At 37.5% G+C, this 14,010-nt stretch overlaps 4 protein-coding genes across 4 annotated transcripts; 3 read left to right on the forward strand and 1 right to left on the reverse strand.

Moving 5' to 3' along the window:
• LOC105174596 (receptor-like protein 12) lies at positions 2,478-6,030 on the forward strand. Its single transcript, XM_020697603.1, has one exon. The coding sequence runs from the start codon at positions 2,709-2,711 to the stop codon at positions 5,703-5,705; it is 2,997 nt and encodes a 998-aa protein (XP_020553262.1). The 5' UTR covers positions 2,478-2,708; the 3' UTR covers positions 5,706-6,030.
• LOC105174597 (UPF0098 protein TC_0109) lies at positions 7,349-8,193 on the forward strand. Its single transcript, XM_011096750.2, has 2 exons — positions 7,349-7,876; positions 7,963-8,193. Exons 1-2 carry the CDS (start codon positions 7,454-7,456, stop codon positions 8,035-8,037), a joined length of 498 nt encoding a protein of 165 aa, XP_011095052.1. The 5' UTR covers positions 7,349-7,453; the 3' UTR covers positions 8,038-8,193.
• Positions 9,424-12,322, forward strand: LOC105174598 (BAG family molecular chaperone regulator 4). The gene is made up of 4 exons (XM_011096751.2): positions 9,424-9,788; positions 10,564-10,820; positions 10,935-11,081; positions 11,531-12,322. The coding sequence occupies exons 1-4, from the start codon at positions 9,635-9,637 to the stop codon at positions 12,002-12,004; spliced, it is 1,032 nt and encodes a 343-aa protein (XP_011095053.1). The 5' UTR covers positions 9,424-9,634; the 3' UTR covers positions 12,005-12,322.
• On the reverse strand, positions 12,476-14,010 carry LOC105174599 (nudix hydrolase 15, mitochondrial). The gene is made up of 4 exons (XM_011096752.2): positions 13,658-14,010; positions 13,285-13,427; positions 13,085-13,204; positions 12,476-12,910 (listed from the first exon to the last, which is right to left on the reverse strand). Exons 1-4 carry the CDS (start codon positions 13,911-13,913, stop codon positions 12,638-12,640), a joined length of 792 nt encoding a protein of 263 aa, XP_011095054.1. The 5' UTR covers positions 13,914-14,010; the 3' UTR covers positions 12,476-12,637.

The following is a 14,010-nucleotide window of genomic DNA, read 5'->3' on the forward strand; positions in this document are numbered from 1 at the left end:
AATTATTATGTATATATACAAATGTGTATTTATTTATAACATTAATATATTTAGATCTTTATAATTACATGTATTCCATGATACCTTTGTATAAGTACAAATATAGATATATGATTTTACTATATATATGTAACGACGCCAAAAAACGAGATTTACTAGATTTTTATTATTAGGGTATGATATCAATACATTTCACACTAGAATTCTTACCAAATTCCTCCCTTCCACTCTCAAATGAGGAAGGGTATTTATACTACTTCAGGAACTGATGCCATTTAGGATAAGTAAAGGTAAAATACAAGTTGGTCCTTTATATTTATCCTTTTGCATGGTTAGAATAGTCTATCAAGGGCCTCTTCGTAATTTGCTAAACTTATAATAGTTTTGGCAAGTGATCTTTGAACCTTTTTTGAGATCTTTCCTTTTATAGCGTGATTTGTTTCTTTTTCATCAGTATGTTTGTGCAATAGTGACATAATTTTTTGATGAATTGATTTAGAAATTAAGATAATTCATATATGGTGTTGGGTATCAAACTTTAGGATCACGCCAATGTAAAGAACAATTACAAAAATAGAAAAATGGGTTTGGAAACCTTTACAGAATACTAATAAGTTACAGATTTTTTAATAAAAGATTACAGCAATAAAAAATTACACAGAATAAAAGAGAAGGCTCAGAACCAGATCAAAAAAGCGGGAACCCAAAAGGCCACTAAAGCCAGCCAACCTGAACATTTGGTTGCTTGATCACTCTCAAGCCACAAAGGCTATTAAGATTAACCGCTAAGGCAAGTTAACTGAGGCCATAAAGGCACAAGATCAACCACAAAGGTTATAACACAAGGCCACAAAGGCTTTGCCAAGGAGACTTTTAGGAACTTTAAAGTTTTCAGGAGGAAAAAGAAGACAGAAGATTAGAGATCGTAAACTACTTAACCAAAGGTAAGAAAAAAAATATTTATAGGGACCGGCCATTAAATGGTCGGAGAAAGAAAACGAGAAAGATGGCGGTGGGAAGAAAACTAGAAGTTAAGGAATGGCGAGAGAAAGAGGCAAAAGAGAGAAACGAGGGAATTAGGGTTGACATAGAGAAATGAGGGGCGGATGAAACATAAGGTCAAATCAGGGAATGAAGCGGGTCGGGTGAATGGGCTGGACCTCAGAATGGAAAACAACATTTGGGCTAGGAATCCTTGAAAGGATCCCGCCATCCAAGAGTTATGGGCTGGGCTTTAGTGATTTGGGTCGCGTTATTTTTTTTCTTACATATGGTTATGCATTGGTAATTATACAATTCATGTGTTATACATCGTATGCATTGTGTTGTGAAATTCCACCCAAATTCCTAATGGATCTTTGAGGCCTACAGTACTTAGCTACACCAGTTTTTCAGGCTCATTACCGTTTACCAGAATCCAATAGCAACTTTGCCATGTTATCCAGGTTAGGGAAATTTTAATTTAAATCCATCTTGATTCAATATAAATCAATTAGACAGTAAACTTAATATTTTTATAGTATAATTGATATATAATTAAAAAAAATGATCAATCATATAATAATTGTATTACACTGACTTTATATTTGATTTGGGGCCAAACTTAATTTGGAGAATAACCAATTCCACCCACACTAGAAACCTTACTCAGCTTGAAATTTTGATTTTATTAGAGGCTTGATTGCATTTACTGTCTAGTGTACACAGAGTACTAGTAAAATAAAGGACCATATATATAGAAGTGACAATTAATATCTTGGAATTAATTTTTTTTTTCAACAATTATAAGAGGAGGACTATCAAATTTTAAAAAATGAACGAATTTTGCTGCCATGTATAACGTTGGGGCTTTTTAAATTGAAGGAATTACTGCCTAGCCATAACTTAAAAAAACTACGCCACATAAGTCCTGACTTGACGGAACAAAGACTATATATAATTATGTATGACTATAAAATTATTATATAATATAAATTAAAAAAAATAATTACAAACACCCCCTTCCCCTCCGCCGCCCCCCATCCCCTCATAGAAGTGGGCGATGGCATCCGCAACAGAGGGGGTGAAGGCGTCGCTTCCCGAGCACAATTGAGCGATGTTGAGCACACAACTCGGACAATTGTTGATCTATATAGATTTGGGCGACATCACCCAATTATTGGGGTGATGGGGAGGTGGAGGTGCGGATGGGGGTTAGTTATTTATTTATTTATTTAAAATTTTATTATATAAAATAATAATTTATTTTTAAAATCTATAATTATTTATAAATAATAATTCTATTTTTTTATAATTTTATGTATTTATGTTTTTTTTTTTTGTATCCGTAATTCATTTAAGTTGATTCTTTTTCCAAAATTGATTTTATTAAATTATATAAGTTGCTTGGAGTTTCCTGACGCACAAAGTACAGCGGAAGTGTGAAAGAGAAACAGACTAGTCTCGTAATTACTCAATTCTTTGGAATAGAATTTTGTCTGAAGCGATGACACAAAGTTTGTTCATAATATCTTGGATTTCAGTAATCCAAGTTATGGGGTTTCGTGAATAAAAATTCAAGACCTGAATCTGAAAGCTTTTCTTATCTTTACTCAATTATTTCATAATTCAAGGCGACACGTCTGATCTGCCGACTACACCACGCTCCATAAGGAGTCCTTTGACGACTCAATGAGCTAAGATAACAACTCTTGTTTTCCGCAGCTCCTATGTACTATCTTGTTTCTTTCATGCAAGAACTACTGCGATTTCAAATGTTTTCGAGTGTTCTCTTCATCCTGCTATTCTTCTCCAACTCTGATCCTGGCATTAATATTACATTTGTGTCTGGCCAGTGTCTTCAAGGCCAGAAAGAATTGCTGCTCGAGTTAAGGAGCAACCTCACATATGATTCTTCATTTTCAACGAAGCTGGTGCAGTGGAATGAGTCTATGGATGACTGCTGTCGGTGGGCTGGGGTGAAATGCGACACTAGGGGTCGTGTTTCCAGTCTTGATCTCAGTGGCGAGTCAATATCCGACGGAATTAATGATTCTGGAAGCAGTCTTTTCAGGCTTGAGTTTCTTGAGAACCTGAGTTTAGCTCAAAACAGCTTCGGTTCTGTTGATTTGCCGTTGGGGTTTGGAAAGCTGAAAGAGTTGCGTCATCTGAACCTGAGTAATTCAGGGTTTTCTGGTCAGATTCCATTGGAGTTCTCAAATTTAACGAAGTTAGTTGTTCTCGATCTTACCAATACAATTTACTCATCACTTAAGCTTGAGAACCCGAACCTTGAAAGATTGATTCACAACTTCACAAGGTTACGAGAACTTTATCTTGATGGGGTGAACATTTCTGCAAAAGGGTCTCAATGGTGCAATGCTATATCATCTTCTCTGCCGAATCTAAGAGTTTTGAGCTTGTCCAATGCTTATCTTACAGGCCCTATTGATTCTTCGTTGGTAAAACTTCGATCCCTCTCAGTTATACGTCTTGATGAAAACACTTTCTCTTCTCCCTTCCCGGTATCCTTTGCGGATTTTCCCAGTTTGAGGGTTTTATCCATAAGTTCCTGTAACTTATTTGGTCTGGTTCCTGCAAAACTATTCCAAGTCAAGAGTCTGGAGACGATTGACCTAAGTGGAAACAGGGATCTTCAGGGTTCTTTGCCTGAATTTCCATTGAATGCTTCTCTTCAGAATCTGTGGCTTAGTTACACAAATTTCTCAGGCAACGTGTCTGAGTCTATAGGGAGTCTTAGAATGTTGTCAAATCTTGATCTTAGAGGTTGCAGGTTTTCAGGGCCGATTCCGAGTTCAATCAAGAACCTTACTCAGCTTGTCTATTTGGACCTCTCTATAAATCAGTTTGCTGGTTCTGTTCCATCATTTGCTTTCTTGAAGAATCTTTCAGTGATAAACCTTCGCAGTAACCGCTTAACAGGTCACATTCCTGACTCCCTCTGGGAAGGCCTTGAGAAACTAAGTTTTCTTGACTTGAGCGAGAATTCATTGATAGGGGAGCTTCCAGCTTCTCTGTTTGCTCTGCCATCCATTAATGTCTTGACTCTCAACAACAACAGCTTCTCCGGTGTAATCAGAGACACATTAAATAGATCCTCTTCCCTAGAAGTCCTTGAGTTGAACGACAACAATTTAGAAGGTCCAATACCTCGGTTTTTGTTTGAACTCCAAAATCTTTCGAGTCTCTCTCTGTCTGCAAACAATTTTAATGGATCCGTGCAGCTAACTGATTTTCGAAAGCTGACAAATCTTGTCAATCTTGATCTTTCCTACAACCACCTGTCTGTACATGTAAGCGAAACAGCATCCCTTTCTTCATTGTTTCCCCGGCTAGGAACTCTAATGTTGGCATCTTGCAAGCTGCAGAAATTCCCCATTTTAAGGAATCTGTCGTCATTAATGATGCTAGATCTTTCAGATAATCAATTACATGGTGAAATTCCTAATTGGACATGGGAAGTTGGAGATGGAGTTCTCCGTTTTCTCAATCTTTCTCATAATCAATTCAGTCATCTTCAAGAACCTTATGCTTTTCGCAACCATCATTACCTCGATCTACATTCCAACATGCTTCGTGGGGAAATCCCAGTTCCACCACGAACCGCTGTCTTTGTAGACATGTCAAACAACAACTTTTCATCTTTTCTCCCAGCCAACATCGGTCTTTCTCTCACATCTGCCCTTTTCTTCTCATTAGCAAATAATAAAATCGTTGGGACCATCCCAACTTCATTATGCAACGCAACCCGCCTCCAAATACTAGACCTTTCAAATAACAGGTTGCATGACAGAATTCCCTCCTGTTTATTTGAAAACACTCTTGGTGTGTTGAACTTAAGAAGAAACAAACTCAGTGGTGATATACCTGATACATTCCCGGTCGGCTGTGGTTTGGAGACTCTGGATCTCAGTTGGAATGTTTTACAAGGAGAAGTTCCTAATTCATTGGTAAGATGCACAGAGATGGAGGTCTTAAACCTCGGCAACAATGACTTAAGCGGCAATGTCCCCTGCTGGCTCAAGAACTTGACGAAACTCCACGTTCTTGTGTTAAGTAACAATAAGTTTCATGGAAATATTAGCTGTCTGGGGGACGGCATTACCTGGCCGAACCTTCAAATTTTCAACATTGCTTCTAACGAGTTCAACAGTGTGTTGCCTGAGAATCTGTTCAGAGACCTGAAAGCTTTGTCAGTTGATCAAGATGGGCTTGATCACTTGAACTTTGTTTTCCTAGCAGTAAGCGATATTTACTATCAGGATTCGGTGACACTTACCCTCAAGGGACTGGATGTTGAGCTGGAAAAAATCCTAAACATCTTTACCGCAGTCGACTTCTCCGACAACCATTTCTCAAGCATAATTCCTGAAACAATAGGAGAGCTGAAATCCCTTTATGTTCTCAACTTGTCACACAATGCTCTCTCCGGTCACATCCCGGGATCCATAGGCAATCTGGAGGACCTCGAATCATTAGACCTCTCGTTCAACAATCTGGGAGGCGAAATTCCGCAGCAGCTAGCAAGCCTTACATTCCTCTCATTCTTGAACTTGTCATACAACAACTTAGTTGGAAGGATTCCACAAGGCAGTCAAATTCAGACGTTTCCTGATAGTTCGTTTCTTGGAAATGAGGGGCTATGTGGATTTCCCTTAAACAAAACTTGCACTGACCATTCTGGTTTGCCAGCAGAAGTTAGATGAAGAAGAAGAGCATGGGATATACGTAAGTGCTGCCATAGGATTTGTTGTGGGTGTTGGTGTCATCTTTGGGCCACTAGTCTTGTCTAAGAGATGGAGGAGGTGTTATAACAAAATTTGTCAATGAAGTTGTGTTGTTGGTTTTGCGTCGGCACGACCATCAACTGGAAAATTAAAGTATTTGTATTAGCTGGACGTTGATTGGTTGAATGTTGCCTGTGCTGTTAATCACTGGTGCAAACTTTAAAACTCATGTAATTATGCTTTACAGTCTAATCTAGTGCTTAAAGAAGATTAAGATGGGATGATCAGTTTACTGACAATCAATCCTTAATTTACTTATGTCGTTTTCAGTCATGAGTGTCTTAGCTCTTTATGCCAACAATGAGGACAAGCACAAAAATCTAGAAAATGTTAAAAGAGTTAAAAATATGAAAAATTCTTACCTAAAATAAATTTGATTTCAAATCAACTGCAGAGCAAATACGATGTATTTGTTCACTTTCTTTCAATGTGAAACCAATTATACAATATTATACTTATCACATAATTGATTCAATTTCAACTAACCCGAATACTTCAATTTGTCTCCTACCATGCTTTAAGAGCCCATTATGCTAAACATGTCCAAGAGACTATTCGGCTTTTTGTGGTTTTCAATCTAATTAATCTTTTTTCCATATTGGGCTACTGGGCTTGTTGTATATCTATACAAATATAAAAAAAAAAAATGAACTTCAAACTCATAAATTGTGATTAATGACGTCATTGCATTAATTTTTTATAACTTCAATTAATAAAATGATTAATTTATTCAATTTTTCAAATTATACTTTAACTAATAAACTAGTTTTCTTTTCTTTTTATTTTTTTAATACTTTATTTGCATATTTTACTCTCATTATATATTTTAAAGAGCGAAAAATTATTTATTATATACATGCAGGTACAACATATTAAAACGATTAGTAGTTAAAAAATGACTAGCTAGGTTGTAATATGTACACGATAAAACGAAACTAAAGTTAATTTTCTAACATATTTAAGTAGTTTCGGGAGAAATTCTAATCCGGACCAAGGCGATTAAATTCAAACAAAAAATTTTCCTAGTTCTACTCACAAATAACTTGGATTGAATTGTTTATTACAAAATATTTCTTATTCTATTAAATATATTATATATATGTTTGTATAAAAATAAAATTTTTATATATTTTAATTAGATAAATAAAAAAAATAAAATAAATTTTGTAATAAAAAATCGAATCCGCAAAAAAATACATTTGTGTAGAGTGTCTATCCTTGCCCACAAATGAAACCAGAGTAGGTGTGGAGAAAATCAAAGTGTTGGAACTATAAAAGTCCGTTCTCGAAGTGTTGGAACTATAAAAAAGTCTGTGAGAAGTAAAATTAAATAAAGCCATTTTCTGAAGGCGAAACTTAAGTGCTGAAAATTACCACAAACCTACAGAAAATGATGGAATTTGTTGGGGACCCTCATCCCCGGAACACTCTACACATGCGCTCCACGTGTCTCCACTCCATGCACCCCAGCACCTTCCTTTGCCAACACGAACCTTCTCAGACAACCCACATGTCCCCTCCCCGGACATGAACATCAACAAACATTATATATATAACATCCTCAAATTTTACCCTTTTCATCATCATCATCATATTGTATGTAATAAATAAGTAACTGCAAAAGCAATAAGCACCAATACCTGAATCAATCGTGAAAGATAATTATAATGGCTGACGAATTCAGGCTCGCGTCGTCCAACATAAACCACGAGGGAAGGCTGCCGAGGCAGTACATGGGAGAGGGGCAAGGCGCGAAGAAGAACATCTCCCCGCCGCTGGAATGGTACAACGTGCCCAAGGGGACAAAGAGCTTAGCCCTCATTGTACAAGACATCGATGCGCCGGAGCCGTCGGGGCCGATCGTGCCGTTCATCATTTGGGTGGTTGTGAATATTCCACCGACGCTGAAGGGGCTGCCGGAGGGGTTTTCGGGAAAAGAAGAGCAGATGGGGGGTGAGTATGCGGGGATCAAGGAAGGGATAAATGATTTGAAGAAGCATGGGTGGGAGGCACCCAAGCTGCCTAGTCATGGACATCGGATTGAGTTCAAGCTCTACGCTTTGGACGATGAGTTGCATCTTGGAAATAAGGTACGTAATTCTTGTGATGTGGAATTTCAAGGTAATTAATTAATTGTGATGATGTATGGTTTATGAGTACTTTGATGATGATGCAGGTGACTAAGGATAAAGTGTTGGATGCAATTGAAGGGCACGTGCTTGGGGAAGCAGTTTTAATGGCCACCTTCTGAATATGCAGCATTTTGTCTTGTGATTCTCAAAATCTTTAATAAATTGTTCAATCTTAGTTTTATCAGCTTTGGGTGTAATAATAATAAGAATAAATTAAGAGAGAAGTTGTGTACTGGTATTAGTATTCCACTGTTGATTAATTTTTACTCATCGTATCTCTGTCTACCAATTTTAGTAAGTGATTTGGGTCGCGGGTCGTTGGTGGTTTTCTAATGCCTTGGAAGTGATTTTGGGACATAAGAAAAGAGAGCAAATTGTTGGGCTTGATGGAGGGTTTTCTATCGAGATTCTATGATGCTTGAGTCGGTGAGGTTCGAAATAAAAGAGAATGAGAATGTAAATTGAGTGGGATCTAAAGTAGGTGTATGGTGTAATAAATGTCCTATTATAAATGAACTATAAAAAGTATTTATAGTGTTTAGGTGGGTTCATTTGCATGTTTGAGAGGTCAATTTGTATTTTGCCATGTGGTGTTGTCCTAGTCGAGTGATATCATATAAATTAATGGTCTACAAGTATAGGTCTTCAAGGTCGGGTCGTGGACTCGGGTCATGAACTGGATTTGATTCGAATGTCAAAGTAAACAAGTTCTTTGGGTAAGGTTATGGATTCAGGTTGCATGCTAAGACCCGATTCGATATTTTGGCCCGTAAATTTTGGATTCTTCTAGTATTCTTGTAATAATGGTTTATCTTGAGAGTGTTTTTGTTTTTTTAATGGTTGTTATCTCAATCTCTCGTCAATAAAAAAGTGTTCCAATTTAGGTAGCATTTACATGTTGGATTACCTGCCTCAAGGCTATCAATGAGGGGAAATTTTAGATCGGATTTGAGTAAGTTAAATTTAAGTCAATTATATTATAAATAAAATATATTATTATACCAATAAATGTATTATTTAAAAAAAATAATTGATGATATAATAAATATAATATATTTAATGTGTAATTAATATAGAATTATAAAAAAATATAATTAATTTAATTCGATGAAATTACTTCAAGAACAGAATTTTCAATCAATGGGTCAGGTAATGAACAATATCTAACAGTAGAGCTAGACCCTAACCTAACCCACACTACCTGTCGAGTATACCTAATTAAGAAAAGTGGTCCAATTCATTTTTTAAATCGGCTCTATATATATATATTTAATTTTATTTTTTTATCAGATCATTGTAAAATCAGATGTAATTATTTATTTTTAAAAAGTTTAAGATAAAAAGTTCCCAAAAGGCCCAAAAGGCCTTTGAGTTTGGAAGTCTAACTCTACGGCCCACCAAAAGGGTGAGGCCTTTATTTATAAGACATCAATTGAATTTGAACTGAAATCGCATGTCATGTCACCGACGGAACATCTACTTCAGTAAAAGTGCGTGACACCTTCCCGATATTACTTGATAACCGCAGGAATCGAGCGACTGGTACTGGAGAGAGTTCCGAGCCCCATCATTAAATATCCCGAGCCAAAAATCAAGTGATTGCCATTCCTTAAATTCCATATAGACCCCCGCCCTGCACAACTATAGAGCGCTTAAATTCTTTCGTATAGTAATCTTCAAAACCCTCTTCTTGTCATACCGCTGCAGATTTTGCCGATGACGAGTTTCAACCCAACCCGGGAAAACGGTGACAAAAATGGAGGGATCGAGGCGGAGATCAAGCCCGATGGTGGGCCCGCCTCTATTAGCGTTAAGGTCTCTCATGGGCTTAATCAATATGATGTCGCCGTGCCATCCAATTCCACCTTTGGTATTTTTTATTTAGCTATAAAGATCGATGATTAGTTCATTGCTTTTCGTTTAATTCTCTGATTAGTGTATCTGTCGGACAGCTAAAGCAATGGATTCTCCGTACGCTGCTTGTTTTTCAGCATTGGTTGCATTATCTCTTACTTGTTAGTTCGTTAAGCCTGTTTGTTGATGCAACTGTGTCTTTATGTAGCTTGCCGATGTATTGATTGAATATCCTATTATCAGTAAGAAATCCTTTTGGCTTTACTAGGAAGTAATGCTTCTCTGTGTTGAACTTTAACTCGTATACTGAATGGCGGATTTAACTGCTCGTGTATTTGCCGTCAATTAGTATGTTTTCAGTGGTATGGGCAGGAATTAGTGGTGTACCCCTATGCACTATTTTTCCTTTTGGGGTGGGATTAGTTCTAATTATGGTATTTCAGATCATCTTGTCTAGTACTTTCTCTGATCACGTAATATGCTCACATGCATCATCTTCAACATTAATTGCCGAGCTAATATTTATTTTCGTCTGCTGATTGTGTGTGTGCTTGGCAAATTACATTCTTAAGATTCTTTGTTGTTTCTTGTTTTACACTTGTATGTTAGTATCTACGTACTGAAATAAGACTTACGCTCGATGTTGGTCCTTATGATTAAATGGGAAAAATTGCAGTCGATGTTAGTCCTTATTTTTTAAAAGGATGGAATGATAATCTTTCATCATACCTTGTAACTATAATGAGCTTGCTATGTTGTTTTGGTTGATAATCATGTTTATTTGGGTACAGGGGATTTGAAATCAGTTATTGTTCAGAAAATTGGATTGAAACCTGAGATGCATAAACTCTTGTTTAGAGGTAAAGAGAAAGAAGATGATGAAGATCTCCAAAGAGCTGGTGTAAAGGACAATTCCAAGGTGTTACTTATGGAAAATACGACATGCAGGGAGAATAATGCTGAAGAAGTTAAGCAAACCAGTGTAATCTCACGAGGAGGTGCAGCTGTTGCTGAAATAAGGGAGGAGGTTGATAAGCTCTCGCAACAGGTTGATATCTTTTGCATAGGTTAAATTGTCCCTCTTTCTCTGTCTTTTTCTTCTTTTGTTGCCTCTTGGTTTCTTGGCTGGTTTATGATTTGGCATTTTGTTATTGAGTTATAGGTATTGGCACTGCAAGCTGTTGTAGATAGTGGAACAAAGGTTGATGATAAAGATATTATTTATTTGACTGAGATGCTTATGAGGCAGTTGCTCAAATTGGATGGCATTGAAGCTGAAGGAGAAGGGAAGGTGCAGAGAAAGATGGAGGTTAGTATTCTGTTTCCAAGTGTTGCCTTTTCTCTATGCAATATACTCATCAGAAACTAAGGATGCAGACTACAGGTCAATCTCTCCATGTTCACATGTGTCTTTAGATTTTCTGCACCCATTTTTCTGACACTAGTTTGTCGCATAAGATCTCAACTAGAATTATTGCCTCTGTAGTGTGCTTGTAAGCTAAAATTTGTGTTTCTTGGTTCCTTAAATTTTCTGTAAGCCTTCATTTTCTTTTAACGTGGGTTTGGGGAAACTGAGATAAATTTTCCTTTGGAGTTATTTGTCTTTCTCTCTGTTTCAAATATTTGCTCCCACATGGGTCCATATCAACTGCACTTTTGAATATACAAGCTTCAGCAAATGTCACTTCTATGCGGTTTTTTTCTTCAAAATATGTTTCTCTTTCTGGATTGACTTTAACTTGTCTATATATTGTTCAGGTGCGTCGGGTCCAGAGCTTTGTGGAGACGATGGACATCCTCAAGTCAAGAAACTCGAAGCCCTTGAGCAGTGTAACTACTCAGTGGGAAACATTTGAGCCTGGTTTTGGAAGCATGAGCACCATGCCGATGCCATCTTCTAGCCCTACCCTTACTAACCCTACCCCCATGACGTCTTCTACTCCAACCCCTACCCCCATCCCCACATGTACTTCTACCCCCACCACCATGACGTCTTCTACTCCCTTGCCTACTCGCAACCCCACAGCCGTGATGTCTTCTACACCTAGTCCTATCCCTTACCCAGTGCCATATTCTGCCCCATCCCAATTGCCATCTTCTGCTCCATCCCCTGCACCGTTGTCTACCCCTTCGTCTATGCCATCTTCTGCTCCTTCCCCTGCACCATTGTCTGCCCCTTTGCCTATGCCATCTTCTACGAAGGTGACTCAGGATTGGGAACACTTCGACTAGTCAGTATACGGATTATTTGAATCATGAAATTTGATGTATAAAGTGCATTGGGCATTTCGATTGCTGTAATGCTTTTGGATGCATCTTGCTGAAAAATTCTAATTATCTGGTAATCATGGATCCATTCCTTATCTCTATCAATTTTATAATGCAGACTACACTAGAATTGTTCTATTTTGTTTGGCAAACCATGTAATGGCCAGGGAACTGTCAATTGCTTGCTTGTGTTGGGAGTGAAGCTTGGCATGAAAATGCAAGGACTATTATTTGGGGATGAAATTCCCACAGTAGCAAATAAAACTGTAATTCTTAACTTCATTTATTCTTTTACACCATATGCATTATTTTGAATTACCATTTTCTTTTTTTCGGTAGTATTAAGTGCAATGAATTTCAATGGTTTAATATTTAACTTAATATCCCAATAATATTGAAAATAAAGGTGAACGAAGTGTATTTATTAGAGTTGGAGAGGGTAAAGGGGCGCCAATTGTTAATCTAATGAAAAAGGTTCTAACGCCATGAATATAATAAGTAATTACGTTTACTTTGCCACCTAGCTATTTGTGACACTCTCCTTAATCCCTTTATAATTCATAACGCCATCTGGAAACAATTAGCAAAAAACTCTGTTTATCCAACGTCACTACCTCCTGGACCTGGACCATCTTCCATATCTACTACTACTTGTTTAGCAGGAGCCAGCGCCCATTGCAGTTGACTGAAGTCCTGAAGACTTTGGTTGAAAGCTGGAGACCTTTTGTAGATGATGGAGGCAGCTTGAATCAGAATACTTGCTGTTAGTCCTCCTACCACGAAATTCCCTTGCTCTGTTTCTAACTCAAATACATGGCATGCGTACTTCAGACCTCCCCATTCTTTCTCTATACACTTGTGTTGATCTTCCTGCAGTATCTCACACACACACACACACACACGAAGACTTCAATACATTTTTGTACCGAAACGTTATTAGATTGGTTTGCCCGAATCCTGATTCGAACTAAAACTTTCTAGATATAGTGAAAAGGTTAACACTTCATGCAACGGTAAATGAGGATCAAGAGAAAAATTTGGAACCTGGAGGAACATCTCTAAGGGGGCATCAAAGATAGCATCGACTTCGTCTTCGTTAAGCATTGGCTTGAAATCTTCCACTCTGGTTAATAGGCCTACCACCGGCACCACCGTCAGCAAATTCTGTATCACATTTTTCTACCTTCAAACTACCATACAATACGTATAGTGAGAATCATAAACAAGCACTGAAATTTATATACCGATGAAATAAAGGGGTCTAAATTGGCAACAACATGGACAAGAGCCGGATCCAGTCCAATTTCTTCCGTTGCTTCTCTTAGAGCAGTTGCGCAGTCGTCAGCATCGCCTTCATCCATTTTTCCGCCAGGCAATGCTACATCGCCTACACTTCCAAACCAACATCATGTTCTTATGCCTACGTAAATGAAGGGACTTTTTTTTCTGAAAGATAATGTACTTATTATATAATTCATCAATATTCTTTTTCAAGTATGAGAGCATGCTTCTTTTCTTTCATACCTGATTCAAAAAGTCTAAAAAGGGTTATTAATTTAAAATAATAAATAAGATTCTATAAAGTCTAAGACTAAGTTATATTGGTGAAGTAGGTACCTGGATGAGAGGACAACTTCATGGATCTTCTGGTAAGAATTACACGAAGCTCACCATCTTGTCCACCAAAAATGCATATCAACACAGCAGCTCTCTTCTTTCTGGACAAGACAGGTATGTGCTTGGCCACATAATCCTGGATCAAAGGATTTGGACTCATGCTGTCTTGCGGCTGCTGCTGCTGATGATGATGATGATGATGATGATCATCGCCATTTCCATTTGCATGCTCACTTTCACAACTACCCATGCTCATAATTACTACAGTAGTCTCTCTACTTTCAGCAAAACTGCGCACAAGAATATATAATTTTATCAAGGGTTAACATTTACATTTGAGAAGAATTAAACCC

Source organism: Sesamum indicum, linkage group LG11, assembly GCF_000512975.1.
Source record: "Sesamum indicum cultivar Zhongzhi No. 13 linkage group LG11, S_indicum_v1.0, whole genome shotgun sequence".
NCBI classification, from domain to species: Eukaryota; Viridiplantae; Streptophyta; class Magnoliopsida; order Lamiales; family Pedaliaceae; genus Sesamum; species Sesamum indicum.